This window comes from Carassius carassius, chromosome 10, assembly GCF_963082965.1.
Source record: "Carassius carassius chromosome 10, fCarCar2.1, whole genome shotgun sequence".
NCBI classification, from domain to species: domain Eukaryota; kingdom Metazoa; phylum Chordata; class Actinopteri; order Cypriniformes; family Cyprinidae; genus Carassius; species Carassius carassius.
In genome coordinates, this window is record NC_081764.1 from 10178698 (window position 1) to 10200235 (window position 21538).

General features: G+C 39.1%; 1 protein-coding gene across 1 annotated transcript in view; it reads left to right on the forward strand.

Moving 5' to 3' along the window:
- The first annotated feature begins 21208 nt into the window (after positions 1–21208).
- The window catches only part of LOC132152291 (uncharacterized), a 6584-nt gene continuing 6254 nt past the window's right edge, over positions 21209–21538 (forward strand). The window contains exons 1-2 of the mRNA XM_059561092.1: positions 21209–21310; positions 21397–21483. Of these exons, the coding sequence (XP_059417075.1) occupies positions 21285–21310; positions 21397–21483 (113 nt within the window). The 5' untranslated portion in view covers positions 21209–21284. The remainder of the gene's footprint in view (positions 21311–21396; positions 21484–21538) is intronic.

Consider the following 21538-nt stretch of genomic DNA (forward strand, 5'->3'; position numbering starts at 1 on the left):
TGCGACAGCACTGCTGGACTGCATAGTTTACCAGCAGACTTTAAAATTAAGCGCCAGTGGTTGCATGCATTTGGCCTGGAAGACCGCAAGTTCCCGCCTAGAGCTCGAGTGTGCAAACTGCATTTTACACGGGATTGCTTCTCCAACGCAATGGAGGTGGAAATGGGCTTCTCCACACAGCTCGCGCTGAAAAGCGACGCGGTGCGGGAGTTAAGACCGCAGTTTGAGCCAGCGGCTCGAATTGATATGAACAGACACCTCGACACCCTCCACTTCAGGTAAAAATGGGGCAGAAAAGTCCTCTACTTCAAATGATCGCTCTGTTGCAAAGCTACTTGCGTTATTACAATCACTCTCCATTTTAGCGTCTCTGACAGCAGCTGTCAATCAATCCATCACTGCGAGTCTCAGGATCACGTCGCACTCGCTCAGCCCCTCCCTAGTTTCGTCCCCTCTATCTCCGCTGTGATCTGCCCAATTTCAAATATTGTCAGTGGGTGGAGTCAGGCTCTGAGCAGGGGTTTAGTTACACTTTAAATATCTGCATAATTAAGGGCGTGGCCACTTGAGTGACATGTTAAGTGGGCGTTGTTTCAGCAACCAGCCTTTTTGCCCATTTTCGAATGTCTGAGAGAGTCAAATGTGAACATCGTATTTACTGCCTTAATGTGGCCACGACGAAACTTTAATGGTGCATATTGCTTAACACGCTATTGTTAGGCTACTTTGACGGTCAGATGGAGTTAAAAAGGCTAGAAAGAATAAACGTTTTTCATAACCAAATCAACAGCTAAAATACCTTTGTCTTTCTCTTAAAATATCTAAATGCTTGTTTACTTTGCCACTGTTTGATAGATTAGATCCACTGCAGTTTTATTAAAGGCTAACGTTACGTCAAGAAATGTGTTTGTTTAAAATATTCAAAATAATACCTGGTTTATTGGCTTATTGTAACTAGTTTGGATATAATTATAGAAAGGGTGGGTCCTGCACCCTGATATTTGTGAACTTAGCTTTTACCCACTTAAAATAATATGATTGTATTTGTAAACAGCATTAGTTAAGGCATTAGGTAACAATGATAATCAGAGGTGGGTAGTAACGAGTTACATTTACTTCGTTACATTTACTTGAGTAATTTTTTGGGGTAACTAATACTTTTCGGAGTATATTTAAAGATGGGTACTTTATACTCTTACTTGAGTAAATTTTTGGGGAAAAATCTGTACGTTTACTTCGTTACTGTGGGCGACGATCCTCTCGTTACTTTATCTTAATGCAATAAATGTTATAAATGCTTCAGTTTATTCCAAACGCGCCGTCTACTTTTCTCTGGACAATGAGCGATGCCCATTCGCGAATGATTCATTATTCTGAGTCAATTCTGTTCAAAGGCTTGATCAAACCAATTGGCAAACGAGTGAATTGGTTCATGAATCAGTTTGAATGAGTCGTTCAGTTCCCTGCCGCACTAGTGATGGGATTTATGGCTCTTTGAGGGGATCCGGATCTTCGCGATCCGTTCCTTTCAAAGAGCCGTTCAAAAGAAAAAGCTCTTTTAAATATTTAGTCAGTTTTAAGAAGCCAGCTTGGAGGCATCTCAGTTTATCCTGGAAATAATCACTGGGAAGAATGATGAGGTGAGATTTGTAGTCAAATAATTAAAACTCAGATATCACACACCAATATCTGAGTTTGAATTATTCTGAAATATTGATTATTACCTCATTTGTCATGTGTGGACTATATTCCATAGGGTTGCACAAATCCCTCTGCTTAGACAGTGACATCACTATTTTGGATTTACCTTTAGTACAAAGTGTGTGTGTGTAAAGCTACGTTGGCTTATGTTATTCATACAATACCTACTCACGAATAAACATCAAAAACAAAGCCAGCTGCAATGAATTTCTGTGCAAAACAGCTTTTACTACAAACACTTCCACACAAGAACATTGTTATCACACAAGAACATTTTGATAGAAAACAAAAAATATTTAAAGTAGATAAAATTAGAATAAATAAAATGGAAATGTCTACATACTACTACTACTGTAAACTTTGCAAATAGGACATCAGCCACTTCAAGTCAATGAACAATAACAAAGTGGGCTGCAATGAATGTCTGTGCAAAACAGCTTTTTTTCAACGCTCCTACCCAATGACAGAGGCATGCAGGTTTTTTTTCCACTGGAGTAGTCACGTGAAGGATGCGTGCACAACTAATAACTAATATCATCACGATATAAAGGGTTGGCCTGCGCTGGGTGCGCCCCTCCCCCTATAACTGTTCTGTCTCGCGTAGGAGCTCATTTGTGTGCATCTGTGTGAAACGCATAGGAAAAAAGAACGACAGAAAGAACGGCTCCCCTCCAGCCGCGACTCGGCTCCCATCGTTCATGTTTATGAGCCGTTCAAAAGAATCGGTTCGTTCGCGAACGTCACAACTCTATGCCGCACGCGCTGAGCGTCTGAAGTGGTCCACTCGGAGTTGTAACGTTTAAGAACAGCAGCAGCGTTGAAAACGTGGCTGGAACTGCACTGAATTGAAAGCAAATCTGCAAAGGCTATTATTCGCTTGCGATCGAGATCCTTATTAGATGAACATCGCGTGTGCTGTCTACTGTTTAACAGGTAATAACTTGGGCTACATTCGATTACAGTACACGATACCACTGTGACATTAGTTTGTTGTACGTGTGTGGCTTATAACAGAAGGGAGTCAAGTTGAATGCAGCTTCCAAAAGAAAAAAAATAGCCGATTAAGATTTTATTAATTTTAATACATATCATCAGCTGCTAAATTCAGATCTGTGATTGCTTGCTGGCGCTGAGCCAGAGATAGATGTGTTTTTACAGCGCTGCGTATTATAACCAATCACACATGATTCTTTTGAGCTTATTAAAGCATTGGCCAATCAGAGGTGTTCCAATGAGTCATCGCTAAATGCCGGTGCTTCCTTCACTCGCTCACTGACTGAATACCTCTTTCTGGCGAATTCTCTCGTCAGAAACAACAAAGTGCAGATGTGTGTACGAATCTTTAATTAAGATATTGATTTCACAGTGTTAACAGTTTCAGTGATTTTAATGGGAGTTTCTGAGAGTGATTGAAATCTAGACTGTCAGTGAAAATGATCTTTAATAATGTAATGTTATTTTCTCTCTTTCTGAACAATGAAAGATTAGTAGCAATATTTATATCACATTAACTTTCAATGTTAAATTCAGTCGTATTAAAAATATGTTATGGCATGACACCTATATCCGTTACTTAAGTAAACAGAAATTGGAGTAAAGGCTGATGAAATATATACATTTATACACACACACATACATTACATACATTTTATCTATATATCTAAATAAAAATAGGCTCAGTATATATGAACCAAAGTAACTAGTAACTAACTACTTGAGTAGATTTTTTATCCGATACTCTTTTACTCTTACTCAAGTAACTATTCAAGACTAGTACTTTTACTTTTACTTGAGTAAATATTTCTAGAATTACTTTTACTTTTACTTGAGTACAGTTTTTGGGTACTCTACCCACCTCTGATGATAATAAATAATCTTTGTTATTTTAGTAGTAAATTTATTTAAATGTATTTAGTAGTAACTATATTTAATGTGATATAAACGTTGACAGATCAATGAAGAAGATTAATGTAAATGCTGAAAAACTCCATTCTAATATAATACAAATATTTTATTGTGTGATTTTCCCCCACCCCACTTTGTAATTTTAATCTGTAATTGTGTACGTTAACTTCCATAAAACTAACATTGCTTATTTTGAATTTATCCTTAGATGAGCTGACCGGAAGCCCAGTGTCCATTCTCACATCTGCAGCTGACATTTTCCTGCAGGGGGGAAAAAAATGTCCCTGTTTTGTTTTTATCCACAAACGATGTTCCCACTGAACAAATTTTGGAAGATCTTTCATACTCCCTGAAATGTTCAACCCATTGTAGCAACAATGTCATCTTTCCCTGTAGAGACCTGTTGTGTGAATTATCAGTTTTTGCAATTAGTATATAGTTTGTTTTCAGTTTACTTATTTTATGAAAATAAAGATGTTTACTACAGCTCTTGCTGTAAGGTTTCTGTGGCTCAGTTATTAGAGCATTTTATTAACTGTGCAAAAGGTTGCGAGTTCAATTCCCAGAGAATATGCTGATATGTATAGCCTGAATGCATTGTAAGTCGCCTGTCTGACAAATACCAAAAATTAAATGTTAAACTATTGTATACTACTTGTATACTATTGTAACTACACTCCAGTCAGCTCACAGTAATGTGAATGCGAGATAAAATTTACTACACTGGCTCTCACATTGGGGCTTGTGGATTACCAGGTAAAAATATATAGAAAATGTGAACAAAATGAGTATATATGGTTTATTCAGGGAACATATATGGTTTATTTATATTATATTATAATAAGCATTTGTTGATGCTGTTGGAAAATTCTCTTTAAATTCAACATATGTAATTATATACAACTATTATATTAAATGTTTGGAATTTAACTGTGTTATGCTTGTTCAGAGATTGTTTGTATAGTTATCTTAAATACATAGAACACTATTATAACTCCTCTAACGTTATCCCTCCCTAGTTTTACTTACCGAGACTCGATAAACCTTGTCCCTCATGCTGGCCCTTACAATACGGGTAAGTAAACCAGCATCTAAGCTGCACTGTTCTACAGTCGTGGCCAAAAGTTTTGAGAATTACATAAATATTGGAAATTGGAAAAGTTGCTGCTTAAGTTTTTATAATAGCAATTTGCATATACTCCAGAATATTATGAAGAGTGATCAGATGAATTGCATAGTCCTTCTTTGCCATGAAAATTAACTTAATCCCAAAAAAAACCTTTCCACTGCATTTCATTGCTGTCATTAAAGGACCTGCTGAGATCATTTCAGTAATCGTCTTGTTAACTCAGTTGAGAATGTTGACGAGCACAAGGCTGGAGATCATTATGTCAAGCTGATTGGGTTAGAATGGCAGACTTGACATGTTAAAAGGAGGGTGATGCTTGAAATCATTGTTCTTCCATTGTTAACCATGGTGACCTGCAAAGAAATGCGTGCAGCCATCATTGCGTTGCATAAAAATGGCTTCACAGGCAAGGATATTGTGGCTACTAAGATTGCACCTAAATCAACAATTTATAGGATCATCAAGAACTTCAAGGAAAGAGGTTCAGGATCGTCTCCTAAAGAGGATTCAGCTGCGGGATCAGAGTGCCACCAGTGCAGAGCTTGCTCAGGAATGGCAGCAGGCAGGTGTGAGCGCATCTGCACGCAGTGAGGCGAAGACTTTTGGAAGATGGCCTGGTGTCAAGAAGGGCAGCAAAGAAGCCACTTTTCTCCAAAAAAAAACATCAGGGACAGATTGATCTTCTGCAGAAAGTATAGTGAATGGACTGCTGAGGACTGGGGTAAAGTCATATTCTCCGATGAAGCCCCTTTCCGATTGTTTGGGGCATCTGGAAAAAGGCTTGTCTGGAGAAGAAAAGGTGAGCGCTACCATCAGTCCTGTGTCATGCCAACAGTAAAGCATCCTGACACCATTCATGTGTGGGGTTGCTTCTCATCCAAGGGAGTGGGCTCACTCACAATTCTGCCCAAAAACACAGCCATGAATAAAGAATGGTACCAAAACACCCTCCAACAGCAACTTCTTCCAACAACAGTTTGGTGAAGAACAATGCATTTTCCAGCACGATGGAGCACCGTGCCATAAGGCAAAAGTGATATCTAAGTGGCTCGGGGACCAGAATGTTGAAATTTTGGGTCCATGGCCTGGAAACTCCCCAGATCTTAATCCCATTGAGAACTTGTGGTCAATCCTCAAGAGGCAGGTGGACAAACAAAAACCCACTAATTCTGACAAACTCCAAGAAGTGATTATGAAAGAATGGGTTGCTATCAGTCAGGATTTGGCCCAGAAGTTGATTGAGAGCATGCCCAGTCGAATTGCAGAGGTCCTGAAAAAGAAGGGCCAACACTGCAAATACTGACTCTTTGCATAAATGTCATGTAATTGTCGATAAAAGCCTTTGAAACGTATGAAGTGCTTGTAATTATATTTCAGTACATCACAGAAACAACTGAAACAAAGATCTAAAAGCAGTTTAGCAGTAAACTTTTTGAAAACTAATATTTATGTAATTCTCAAAACTTTTGGCCACGACTGTACATGTCCAGATGTATAGTGGTTCTCTCCTCGATCTATGGTTTTTCTATCGTCTAAGAAAAAAGGACATAATAATGGAAATTGATACGGCCATAGCTAACCTTAGTGCTTCTGAGATGGTAAAAGCGCGTTTTTTTTTTTTCTGGCGAATTAGCAAATGGTATGCAAACATACAATCAAACATAATACATAGAAAGATAATCTTTAAAGTTTATTTGGGGCACAATGATAAGGCATAATAATCGGAATCACAAAGAAAATAATATTAGGGTTTATATAAAATAACAAAATATTACATAAAACATTAACAAAAGAAAAGAAATCTCGGAGAGACACACATAAACAAAATTAGTTTCTAACATTAAAAAAAAAAACGAATAGGCAATATTCTCATGGAAAAGTGGATAAGTGTTCATACACAGCGCAGATCATAATGAGCGAGCGTGTTTTTTTAAATAAAGTTTGAGGAAGCTTGATGATGACGTTGATCCGCGACCATGGTGTCCTGTAGTCTCTGGATTCATAGACATATAAATGAGTCCCATTTGACAGATTTGCTTCAAATAGAGTTAGTTTAGGACAGTGGTTTGAATGTAACTCAATGGTGCTCTCTGCTGGTAGGGATTAGTAAAATGGCCGATCGAACACTTCCGGTGGCTTCACTGTCTGATGGCAGTTTAGAACGCGATGAGCGATCCAGTCATATACAGGTCCTTCTAAAAAAATTAGCATATTGTGATAAAGTTCATTATTTTCCATAATGTAATGATAAAAATTAAACTTTCATATATTTTAGATTCATTGCACACCAACTGAAATATTTCAGGTCTTTTATTGTTTTACTACTGATGATTTTGGCATACAGCTCATGAAAACCCAAAATGCCTGTCTCAAAAAATTAGCATATTTCATCCGACCAATAAAAGAAAAGTGTTTTTAATACAAAAATGTCAACCTTCAAATAATTATGTTCAATTATGCACTCAATACTTGGTCAGGAATCCTTTTGCAGAAATGACTGCTTCAATGCGTTGTGGCATGGAGGCAATCAGCCTGTGGCACTGCTGAGGTGTTATGGAGGCCCAGGATGCTTCGATAGCGGCCTTAAGCTCATCCAGAGTGTTGGGTCTTGCGTCTCTCAACTTTCTCTTCACAATATCTCCCAGATTCTCAATGGGGTTCAGGTCAGGAGAGTTGGCAGGCCAATTGAGCACACCATGGTCAGTAAACCATTTACCAGTGGTTTTGGCACTGTGAGCAGGTGCCAGGTCGTGCTGAAAAATGAAATCTTCATCTCCATAAAGCTTTTCAGCAGATGGAAGCAGTGCTCCAAAATCTCCTGATAGCTAGCTGCATTGACCCTGCCCTTGATAAAACACAGTGGACCAACACCAGCAGCTGACATGGCACCCCAGACCATCACTGACTGTGGGTACTTGACACTGGACTTCAGGTATTTTGGCATTTCCTTCTCCCCAGTCTTCCTCCAGACTCTGGCACCTTGATTTCCGAATGACATGCAAAATTTGTCCAAAAGTCTAGTGCTGCTTCTCTGTAACCCAGGTCAGGCGCTTCTGCCGCTGTTTCTGGTTCAAAAGTGGCTTGACCTGGGGAATGCGGCACCTGTAGCCCATTTCCTGCACACGCATGTGCACGGTGGCTCTGGATGTTTCTACTCCAGACTCAGTCCACTGCTTCCGCAGGTCCCCCAAGGTCTGGAATCGGTCCTTCTCCACAATCTTCCTCAGGGTCCGGTCACCTCTTCTCGTTGTGCAGCGTTTTTTGCCACACTTTTTCCTTCCCACAGACTTCCCACTGAGGTGCCTTGATACAGCACTCTGGGAACAGCCTGTTCGTTCAGAAATTTCTTTCTGTGTCTTACCCTCTTGCTTGAGGGTGTCAATGATGGCCTTCTGGTCAGCAGTCTTACCCATGATTGCGGTTTTGAGTAATGAACCAGGCTGGGAGTTTTTAAAAGCCTCAGGAATCTTTTGCAGGTGTTTAGAGTTAATTAGTTGATTCAGATGATTAGGTTAATAGCTCGTTTAGAGAACCTTTTCAGGATATGCTAATATTTTGAGATAGGAATTTTGGGTTTTCATGAGCTGTATGCCAAAATCATCAGTATTAAAACAATAAAAGACCTGAAATATTTCAGTTGGTGTGCAATGAATCTAAAATATATGAAAGTTTAATTTTTATCATTACATTATGGAAAATAATGAACTTTATCACAATATGCTAATTTTTTGAGAAGGACCTGTATATAGATCAGTGGCTCTAGTCCGTTTATAGCCTACCGTTAGCATTTTATATCTGACGGCTTTATTTAGGCTTCAAAATGTATAACTTTTGGAGTAATTTGTAAAGATTATCTTGATAGACAAAACGTGTAAGGGTCATAACTCTTTGTTGAACACAGATCTTATTTTTTGCGATTTTTCAAAAGTCTATGGGGAAAATGCATGGCTTTTCGATCGAGGGAACCCATACATACAGTCAGCATCTAGTCATAGCTGGGGGCGTGGTGAGGGCGGAGTCGGCGTGGGGGAAAGCACTGCGAACATCGTGTGTATCTGAATGACAAAAATGTACATATTGAGTGCTCATTCCCAGAGACACGTAGAACAATTGTAGTCTCTTTTAACTTTAATATTCATATACACTAGTCCATATCAATATTTGATTCATTTTACAGCCCTAATGAAGATGTATTCATTCAAAAATAGCCAAATTCCGTGACGTTCTGCTTTATACAGCAAGTTCTATTTTTGACTGGCTTCCGCGATTCAGTCCTTTCGCAAACACAGACGGGGTGAATTTATGAATGAAAGTGTAAAAGTTCTGACACAAAACTAAGTTGTTACGTGTCCACACGCTTTTTTAAGTGGGTTTATGTTCGACACTAGGCTAACGTTACATAGTTTTGCTTCAGGTAGAATGATAAGGCTAATTATATATGCATGGCACTTTCTGAAACAACCTTACACTGTTTTGATAACGTTAATAATGAACACGATGTTAATATAGCCTGCCTGTGATGAATGCCGACTGCACACATACACATGCTTAGTCTTGGGATTCCACAACTTCCCTTGATCATCCTCACAATTTATTGCTTGTAGCCATTTTGTCATCCTTTCCGGCTCTGTATGTTTATAAGGAAGGATGTAGAACTTCAATTCATAATTTGTTAGTTTATTGGAGGTACAGAAAACGACACAGCAACTCTTCGACATGATTGTCCCGTGTATTTCAATTGGCGCCAAGGCAATGTTTTCCCCCACGGGCTAAATTCACATCACGTGACGGGGCGTTCCCGTGGGCGTTCCCAGACCAACCGTCTGTATCTATGCGCCGCTAACTTCCGGGTTGGCCTACAAAGTGACGTCATAACTTCGGCACTCTATACTCTGTTTGAAGAGGCGTGTCTGCTGTGAGACTCCGAGTAAACGACAACTGTTGTGATTGGCTGACATCTTTGCATTCGAAATGCATATTACATGTGGAACCCCTCTCAAATATATATATATATATATATATATATATATATATATATATATATATATATATATATATATATTCACCTTATTTTTCACGTAAGAGCGGGCGCCGCCATTTTCGAACTATAATGTGTCAGATTTCCGGTAAAGCAGTTCCGCTAGTAGTAGGTGTGTAGGTTGTGGTTCTGTAGTTTCGACTGTGTAGATTTTAGTGGCTGGTTAACTTTTAAATATGGATTACAGAAAGACTGGCGTACTGTGCGCGGTTAGGGGGTGTCATAATAGTTGGTTCAAGCGTAAAAAATACCTGCAAGACACTTGTTTTGACCATAATCCACGCACCAGAGCTGAATGTGACTGCGGTCAAGCCAGCCGCCAAGTAGAAAAGCACGGTCAATCTAGCCGCCACGTTATTTCCAGGGTCGCGTATAAACTGAAAATTATGGTAATACCGTCAGAGAACTGATCTGAATGCAGTGCTCTTCCAGCGAACGCTACTCTTTCCCCCCCAACAGACAGTCCGTTACTGTCTGATGCTGAATACCAAAATATAAAAACCCTCTAATACTCATATTACAAAATAAGAACAATAATATATGCTTGCTGCATCTCTACATTCGAAAAGCTATAAAAATAAAAGTTCTAGAATGCACAGACTGGTTCCACCTCAGACAGAAAGTACAGTGTCAGCTGCATGCTGCTGCATCTACATTCAAAAATCTATAAAAATAAAAGTTATAGATTGCACAGACGACTTTCATCTCAGATTGAGAGTACACCTTACCACAATGTCAGCTGCATCGTTTCAGAACAGTCTAATGTGTAATTACAGAATAAGAGCCCCCCAAATATCATAAATGAGATGCTGCATCTCTACATTCAAAAATCTATAAAAATTAAAGTTATAGATTGCACAGGGCACTTTCACCTCAGATTGAGAGTACACCTTGCCACAATGTCAGCTGCATTGTTTCAGAACAGTCTGATGCGGAATTACAAAATAGGAGCCTCCCAAATCTCAAAAATAAGCTGCTGCATCTCTACTTTCAAAAATGTATATTAAAAAAAGTTATAGATTGCACAGACCACTTTCACCTCAGATTGAGAGTACACCTTGCCACAATCGCAGCTGCATCGTTTTGGGACAGTCTGATGTGGAATTACAAAATAAGAGCCTCCCAAATATCATAAATAAGCTGCTGCACTTACTTTCAAAAATCTGTAAAAATAAAAGTTATAGATTGCACAGACCACTTTCACCTCAGATTGAGAGTACACCTTACCACAATGTCAGCTGCATCGTTTCAGGACTGTCTGATGTGTAATTACAGAATAAGAGCCCTCCCAAATATCATAAATAAGATGCTGCATCTCTTCATTAAAAAATCTATAAAAATAAAAGTTATAGATTGCACAGACGACTTTCACCTCAGATTGAGAGTACACCATCCCACAATGTCAACTGCATCGTTTCAGGACTGTCTGATGTGGAATTACAAAATAGGAGCCTCCCAAATTTCAAAAATAAGCTGCTGCATCTCTACATTCAAAAATCTGTAAAAATAAAAGGTATAGATTGCACAGACCACTTTCACCTCAGATTGAGAGTACACCTTGCCACAATGTCAGCTGCATCGTTTCAGAACAGCCTGATGTGGAATTACAAAATAGGAGCCTCTCAAATCTCAAACATAAGCTGCTGTATCTCTACTTTCCAAAATCTATAAAAATAAAAGTTATAGATTGCACAGACCACTTTCACCTCAGATTGAGAGTACACCTTACCACAATGTCAGCTGCATCGTTTCAGGACTTTTTGATGTGTAATTACAGAATAAGAGCCCCCCCAAATATCATAAATGAGATGCTGCATCTCTACATTCAAAAATCTATAAAAATTAAAGTTATAGATTGCACAGACCAATTTCACCTCAGATTGAGAGTACAATTTACCACAATGTCCGCTGCATCGTTTCAGGACTATCTGATATGTAATTACAGAATAAGAGCCCCCCAAATATCATAAATGAGATGCTGCATCTCTATTTTCAAAAATCTATAAAAATTAAAGTTATACACTGCACAGACCACTTTCACCTCAGATTGAGAGTACACTTTACCACAATGTCAGCTGCATCGTTTCAGGACTTTCTGATGTGTAATTACAAAATAAGAGCCTCCCAAATCTCAAAAAAGCTGCTGCATCTCTACTTTCAAAAATCTATAAAAATAAAAGTTATAGATTGCACAGACCACTTTCACCTCAGATTGAGAGTACACCTTACCACAATGTCAGCTGCATCGTTTCAGGACTATCTGATGTGTAATTACAGAATAAGAGCCCCCCAAATATCATAAATGAGATGCTGCATTTCTACATTCAAAAATCTATAAAAATAAAAGTTATAGATTGCACAGACCAATTTCACCTCAGATTGAGAGTACACCTTACCAAAATGTCAGCTGCATCGTTTCAGGACTATCTGATATATAATTACAGAATAAGAGCCCCCCAAATATCATAAATGAGATGCTGCATCTCTACATTCAAAAATCTATAAAAATAAAAGTTATAGATTGCACAGACGACTTTCACCTCAGATTGAGAGTACACCTTGCCACAATGTCAGCTGCATCGTTTCAGAACAGTCTGATGCGGAATTACAAAATCGGAGCCTCCCAAATCTCAAAAATAAGATGCTGCATCTGCTTTCAAAAATGTATATTAAAAAAAGTTATAGATTGCACAGGCCACTTTCACCTCATATTGACAGTACACCTTGCCACAATCTCAAATGCATCGTTTCAGGACAGTCTGATGTGTAATTACAAAATAAGAGCCTCCCAAATCTCATAAATAAGCTGCTGAATCTCTACATTCAAAAATGTATATTTAAAAAAGTTATAGATTGCACAGACCACTTTCACCACATATTGAGAGTACATCTGGCCACAATGTCAGCTGCATCGTTTCAGGACAGTCTGATGTGGAATTACAAAATAAAAGCCTCCCAAATCTCATAAACAAGATGTTGCATCGCTACTTTCAAAAATCTATAAAAAATAAAAGTTATAGATTGCACAGACCACTTTCACCTCAGATTGAGAGTACATCTGGCCATAATGTCAGCTGCATCGTTTCAGGACAGTCTGATGTGGAATTACAAAATAAGAGCCTCCCAAATCTCATAAATAAGCTGCTGAATCTCTACTTTCAAAAATATATATTAAAAAAGTTATAGATTGCACAGGCCACTTTCACCTCAGATTGACGGTACACCTTGCCACAATCTCAGCTGCATCGTTTCAGGACAGTCTGATATGGAATTACAAAATAAGAGCCTCCCAAATCTCATAAATAAGCTGCTGCATCTCTACTTTCAAAAATCTATAAAAATAAAAGTTATAGTTTGCACAGACCACTTTCACCTCAGATTGAGAGTACACCTTGCCACAATGTCAGCTGCATCGTTTCAGGACAGTCTGATTTGGAATTACAAAATAAGAGCCTCCCAAATCTCATAAACAAGATGCTGCATCTCTACTTTCAAAAATCTATAAAAATAAAAGTTATAGATTGCACAGACCACTTTCACCTCAGATTGAGAGTACACCTTACCACAATGTCAGCTGCATCGTTTCAGGACTATCTGATGTGTAATTACAGAATAAGAGCCCCCCAAATATCATAAATGAGATGCTGCATCTCTACATTCAAAAATCTATAAAAATAAAAGTTATAGATTGCACAGACCAATTTCACCTCAGATTGAGAGTACACCTTACCACAATGTCAGCTGCATCGTTTCAGGACTATCTGATATGTAATTACAGAATGAGAGCCCCCCCAAATATCATAAATGAGATGCTGCATCTCTATTTTCAAAAATCTATAAAAATTAAAGTTATACATTGCACAGACAGCTTTCACCTCAGATTAAGAGTACACTTTACCACAATGTCAGCTGCATCGTTTCAGGACTTTCTGATGTTTAATTACAAAATAAGAGCCTCCCAAATCTCAAAAAAGCTGCTGCATCTCTACTTTCAAAAATCTATAAAAATAAAAGTTATACATTGCACAGACCACTTTCACCACATATTGAGAGTACACCTTCCCACAATATCAGCTGCAACGTTTCAGGACTGTCTGATGTGGAATTACAAAATAAGAGCCCCCCCAAATACCATAAATGAGATGCTACATCTCTATTTTCAAAAATCTATAAAAATTAAAGGTATAGATTGCACAGACCACTTTCACCTCAGATTGAGAGTACACCTTGCCACAATGTCAGCTGCATCGTTTCAGAACAGTCTGATGTGGAATTACAAAATAGGAGCCTCCCAAATCTCAAACATAAGCTGCTGTATCTCTACTTTCCAAAATCTATAAAAATAAAAGTTATAGATTGCACAGACCACTTTCACCTCAGATTGAGAGTACACCTTACCACAATGTCAGCTGCATCGTTTCAGGACTATCTGATGTGTAATTACAGAATAAGAGCCCCCCAAATATCATAAATGAGATGCTGTATCTCTACAGTCAAAAATCTAGAAAAATAAAAGTTATAGATTGCACAGACCAATTTCACCTCAGATTGAGAGTACACCTTACCACAATGTCAGCTGCATCGTTTCAGGACTATCTGATATGTAATTACAGAATAAGAGCCCCCCAAATATAAATGAGATGCTGCATCTCTATTTTCAAAAATCTATAAAAATTAAAGTTATACATTGCACAGACCACTTTCACCTCAGATTGAGAGTACACTTTACCACAATGTCAGCTGCATCGTTTCAGGACTTTCTGATGTTTAATTACAAAATAAGAGCCTCCCAAATCTCAAAAAAGCTGCTGCATCTCTACTTTCAAAAATCTATAAAAATAAAAGTTATACATTGCACAGACCACTTTCACCACATATTGAGAGTACACCTTCCCACAATATCAGCTGCAACGTTTCAGGACTGTCTGATGTGGAATTACAAAATAAGAGCCCCCCCAAATACCATAAATGAGATGCTACATCTCTATTTTCAAAAATCTATAAAAATTAAAGGTATAGATTGCACAGACCACTTTCACCTCAGATTGAGAGTACACCTTGCCACAATGTCAGCTGCATCGTTTCAGAACAGCCTGATGTGGAATTACAAAATAGGAGCCTCTCAAATCTCAAACATAAGCTGCTGTATCTCTACTTTCCAAAATCTATAAAAATAAAAGTTATAGATTGCACAGACCACGTTCACCTCAGATTGAGAGTACACCTTACCACAATGTCAGCTGCATCGTTTCAGGACTTTCTGATGTGTAATTACAAAATAAGAGCCTCCCAAATCTAAAAAAAGCTGCTGCATCTCTATTTTCAAAAATGTATATTAAAAAAAGTTATAGATTGCACAGACCACTTTCACCTCAGATTGAGAGTACACCATCCCACAATGTTAGCTGCATCGTTTAAGAACAGTCTGATGTGGAATTACAAAATAAGAGCCTCCCAAATCTCAAAAATAAGCTGCTGCATCTCTACATTCCAAAATCTATAAAAATCAAAGTTGTAGATTGCACAGACCACTTTCACCGCAGATTGAGAGTACACCTTCCCACAATATCAGCTGCATCGTGTCAGGACTGTCTGATGTGGAATTACAAAATAAGAGCCTCCCAAATATCATAAATGAGATGCTACACCTCTATTTTAAAAAATCTATAAAAATTAAAGTTATACATTGCACAGACCACTTTCACCTCAGATTGAGAGTACACCTTACCACAATGTTAGCTGCATCGTTTCAGAACAGTCTGATGTGGAATTACAAAATAAGAGCCTCCCAAATCTAAAAAATAAGATGCAGCATCTCTACATTCCAAAATCTATAAAAATAAAAGTTATAGATTGCACAGACGACTTTCACCTCAGATTGAGAGTACACCTTGCCACAATCGCAGCTGCATCGTTTTGGGACAGTCTGATGTGGAATTACAAAATAAGAGCCTCCCAAATATCATAAATAAGCTGCTGCACTTACTTTCAAAAATCTGTAAAAATAAAAGGTATAGATTGCACAGACCACTTTCACCTCAGATTGAGAGTACACCTTGCCACAATGTCAGCTGCATCGTTTCAGAACAGCCTGATGTGGAATTACAAAATAGGAGCCTCTCAAATCTCAAACATAAGCTGCTGTATCTCTACTTTCCAAAATCTATAAAAATAAAAGTTATAGATTGCACAGACCACTTTCACCTCAGATTGAGAGTACACCTTACCACAATGTCAGCTGCATCGTTTCAGGACTTTTTGATGTGTAATTACAGAATAAGAGCCCCCCCAAATATCATAAATGAGATGCTGCATCTCTACATTCAAAAATCTATAAAAATTAAAGTTATAGATTGCACAGACCAATTTCACCTCAGATTGAGAGTACAACTTACCACAATGTCCGCTGCATCGTTTCAGGACTATCTGATATGTAATTACAGAATAAGAGCCCCCCAAATATCATAAATGAGATGCTACACCTCTATTTTCAAAAATCTATAAAAATTAAAGTTATACATTGCACAGACCACTTTCACCACATATTGAGAGTACACCTTCCCACAATATCAGCTGCAACGTTTCAGGACTGTCTGATGTGGAATTACAAAATAAGAGCCCCCCCAAATATCATAAATGAGATGCTACATCTCTATTTTCAAAAATCTATAAAAATTAAAGGTATAGATTGCACAGACCACTTTCACCTCAGATTGAGAGTACACCTTGCCACAATGTCAGCTGCATCGTTTCACGACTGTCTGATGTGAAAATACAAAATAAGAGCCTCCCAAATCTCATAAATAAATTGCTGCATCTCAAAAATAAAAAATATATAAAAATAGAAGTTATAGATTACACAAACCCATTCCACCTTTTATTACCCATTTCTGTGTTGTTTTTGAGGTTTGTGTTCTTGAGTGTTTGCTGCTAAAAAGCTAATTTTTAGTTTCATCTGACCATAGAAGCCAGTCCCATTTGAGGTTCCAGTAATGTGTGATATCTGAATATGCTTTAGTTTGTTTTTGGATGAGCTAGAATAATTTTTCTTGTAACCCTCCTAAACAACATGTGTTGATGTAGGTTCTGTTTGACAATTTTTTTGTAAGGTTTTCTGAGACTAACTATTTTCTGCAATTCTCCAGCTGTGATCCTTGGAGAGTCTTTAGCCACTCAACTCTCCTTCTCACCATGCATTAGGACGAAATAGACATACATCCTCTTCCTGGCAGATTTGTAACATTTTATGTTGATTGAAAATTCTTAATTATTGCCCTGATGGTGGAAATGATCCACTTCACCAATTTGTTAATCTCAATTATCAGCAAAAGATAATTTTCATTCATCAGAAATATATTCTTTGGTTTTTCTCATTGAGATGGATGATTGATGGAATTTGAGCTTTGTTTACCCTCCTCTTTATATTTTTGTGAAACAGGTAGCCATGGCTGGATAATTTCATGTTTATAATCATGCTGGAGTGCTCAAAAATATATATACCTCATTTTTGCTATATGGAATGCAAAAACTTTTAAATTCAGTATATTAAAACTGCTCAGAATGCAGATATAACCTAAGGTTTTTTTCTGTATTGTGAGCAGTATTGAGATACTGAGCTTCAAAGTTTTTGCAGAGTGTCATCTGTGTAAATGCAAACTGTTTACTTAGATGTTTTAAAACATAAAACTAGTGTTGTAACAATGTTGTCGTTATAGTGTTCCTGTGGCTCAAGTGGTAGAGCTTTGCATTAGCACTGCAAGGCTGTGGGTTTGATTCCCAAGGAACACATGTTAGGTAAAAAAAAATGTTAGCCTGAATGCAATGTAAGTTGCTTTGGATAAAAGTATCTTCTAAATGCATACATTTAATTTTTAATTTTAAAATTAAAATGTATATTTAATGTATTCATGACTGTAACGATATCAACCTTCATATTCATCCGGAAGAAGGAGGCGGGAACCGGCGGACAATCAACAACATTTTAATAATTTAAAATAAACACAAAACAGCGCACCAGCCCCTCACGGACGACTGGTGCGCGCAAATAAAACCCAAAACACAACTAAAAGCCCAGGCCTGGTCCTCTCTCGTCCTTCACTGTCGTCGCTCCAGTTTTATATCCTTCCATCTCCTCCATGGGCCTCGAGACCGGTGGGACGAACAGGTGTAGTTCATCTCCAATCACTCCCCCGGCCTCGCTCCCATGTCCCTCGGCCCCGCCCCACTCGTCACATACCCCCATCGCCCCTCGCAGGCCGGGGGGTACTCCCGAGACTGCGCTCTACTCCCCCCCCCCCCCCCCTCCGGGGGGGCCGCTCCCGGGGACCTGCGGGAACCTGGGGGTAGGACAGGCGAGGCGAGAGAAAAGGAGATGGAAGGAGGAGCGACAGAGACGAGAGAGGGGAGAGAGGAAAAAAAAAAAAAAAAAAAAATTCCGGTCCCCAGACGCACCGCTGCTCGGCCCTCCACCAGCTGGGTGATCTCCTCCGCGGTGCCTGGCGGTGGCACTGGACGGCCCTCGGCGGACGGCACGACACTCCTCCGCCGCCCGGTGGACGGCGACGGCTCCTCCGGTTTTGGGCAGCCGGCAGGAGTCCCCCGTTCCCTGCTCCTCCCCGTTCCGGCGGAGGCAGCAGGCTCCGGCCACCTGGCGAACGGCGCCGACTCCTCCGCTCCCTCACGGACGGCAGCCGTCTCTCCACATCGTGGGCGGCCGGTAGCGAGCTCGCCCGTCCCCGGCAACTCGCTCCAGTCCACCGCCTCGAGCGTCCATGGCGGCACACTCCTCGCCAGCTCGATGGCACCGCGGATTCACCACAGCGGCGAGGGATCTTCAGCAGCGCGTCCCTCCTTCTCCCGGGCTTCGGCACCACTGTAACGATATCAACCTTCATATTCATCCGGAAGAAGGAGGCGGGAACCGGCGGACAATCAACAACATTTAAATAATTTAAAATAAACACAAAACAGCGCACCAGCCCCTCACGGACGACTGGTGCGCGCAAATAAAACCCAAAACACAACTAAAAGCCCAGGCCTGGTCCTCTCTCGTCCTTCACTGTCGTCGCTCCAGTTTTATATCCTTCCATCTCCTCCATGGGCCTCGAGACCGGTGGGACGAACAGGTGTAGTTCATCTCCAATCACTCCCCCGGCCTCGCTCCCATGTCCCTCGGCCCCGCCCCACTCGTCACAATGACATTTATTTTATATTTAAAAATTCTCTCCGGACATCAGTATGGCTAAAATAACATGCAAACATTTATTATTGTAATTGAGACCAAATAAATTAAATTGTTCTAACTGAAAATAACTCCAATAGCTACAGCAAAACACACAAAAAGACTGTAATTCCCAGGATTTTGGGCGGCTTTAATTGACAACATCATCAATAAAATAGTCGATCTTGAGGTTTCTAACAAACATCGACTTGTGAAATTATTTATGTCCCGGGCCGGCAATACCACGACTGAGGTGTCCTTGAGCAAGGCACTGACCCCCAACTTCTCCCTGGGCGCAGCAGCATAAATGATGACCACTGCTCCGGGTGTGTGTGTTCACTGCTGTGTGTGTGCACTTTGGATGGGTTAAATGCAGAGCACGAATTCTAAGTATGGGTCACCATACTTGGCTGTATGTCACTTCACTTTCTTTCACTTTATTTCTCTACACTGATTTACAGTTTTTTAGCGCTCTCCTCATCGCGCCGCAGTTCAGCGACATGACAAAGAAAGATGATCCTGATTGGTCCTCTTTTCTTAAAAAAAAAAAAAAAAAAAGTCCCAAAATGTAAACAACTTTAAAAAGGAATATCACAAAATGTAAACAAGTTGTCCCAAAATATGAATATGAGAATAAGAAAAATGTCAGATAGTACTTTATAATGCCAAATTTCGTAACGTTAATAAGTTCCTGTCAGGCACTTGTGAGACCTAAACAGCCAACCATCTTGAGGGCATCAACGCCCACTACAGTACGATTGACATTTCGCAACAATATTGCTGCATCAGAGTAAACACATAAAAATCGTAGGGTTGCACGAGGACTGGAAGGATGTCGAAGCAAGACAGAGGGTGACTGCAAATTTTATTACATAATAGAGTTCCTCTGCTAAATTGCTATATTTTGGTTGGACATTTAAGCAAAATTACTTGAATCGACAGTGACGGTGTTTGCTATCCACCATTAGCAAAATTAATGATCAAGCAATTGAGTAGCACTATTCAGTCATTTATATATATATATATATTTATATATACCATTTTACTGTGATGTCTCAGTTAATGCACTACTTTATTTTAAATTTAGGACGTTTTACTAGGACACTCGTAAGATCAATCAATTGCTGAAACTGATGATGCTCGTTGACGCTATCATGTAAAAATAATCACGGTGATGATAACTTTGAAAACTGATGTCATGGTTATGTTTTGAGCACTGTATAGGCCTAAAGCAGAAACATATGTTTTAATCGCAAGTTTTCATCATACTGACACTTTGGATTTTCTCCCAGAGTGTGCTCAATCAGGGTGTTTGGGGTGAGTAATTTTAGTTTTTTTTTTTTATTTTACTATCCATCCATAAAAATGCAGTTCAATAACTGTGTCCAACAACTATGTTTTTAACTATATTAATGGACTTTTTTCCTTTATAGAACAAAACCAAACTTGTATCAATTGAGGAAATTGTGGAGTCAGTTGAAATCCTGACAAAAAATGTCATCAAATTTGATGATAATGTGACACGAAAAGACGGCTTTTGGGGACAGGTGTGCAGTGCACATACCATTCCTAACACCAAAAACAATCGCTATAGACTTCTTAGAGCATTTCGTAAGGTGAGCACTTCTTTGTTTCACTAAAAGGTTTTCAAAACCAGACTCCTGACACAAATGGTTATTAAAATTACAGTTAAAATATGATTACACACACACACACACACACACACACACACACACACACACACACACACACACACACACACACACACACACTTTTATGTATAAATATGTATATACATATACATTTATCCTGTTGATGACAGTCTACAGTGATAGTTGTTATGTAGTGTTTTTTACACCATCTTTTAAGGTTTAAAAATGTATCAGTTACATGCAGTTTTATATTTTTACTAGTGAAATTATAGAATTTTCAGATTCATAGACAAAGTCAGAGGTTGACATGTCTGAACCAGTTAGTCATCCTTTTTGGTTCTGACATCTGTTTCATCTACAACTTCCTACCTTGTAAAGCCAACTTTTTCTATCTTTCTTTAAAAGCACCAGCCAGATTCGTCCTCATCTCCAGTGACATGCAAGGACAGTGGAAGTACTGCTGGAGATGAAAGACGCGAGTCTTCTGAACCAGTTAGTCAATCTTTTTGGTACCGACATCTTTTTCATGTAATACTTCCTACGTTGTAATAACAATATTTTCTGTCTTTCTATAAAAGCAGCAGCCAGAATTGTCCCCATCTCCAGTGCCATCCGAGGACAGTGGAAGTGCTGCTGGAGATGAAAGACGCGAGTCTTCTGAACCAGTTAGTCAACCTTTTTGGTACCGACATCTTTTTCATGTAAGACTTCCTACATTGTAATAACAGTATTTTCTGTCTTTCTGTAAAAGCACCAGCCAGATTCGTCCCCATCTCCAGTGCCATCCGAGGACAGTGGAAGTGCTGCTGGAGATGAAAGACGCAAGTCTTCTGAACCAGTTAGTCAACCTTTTTGGTACCGACATCTTTTTCATGTAATACTTCCTACGTTGT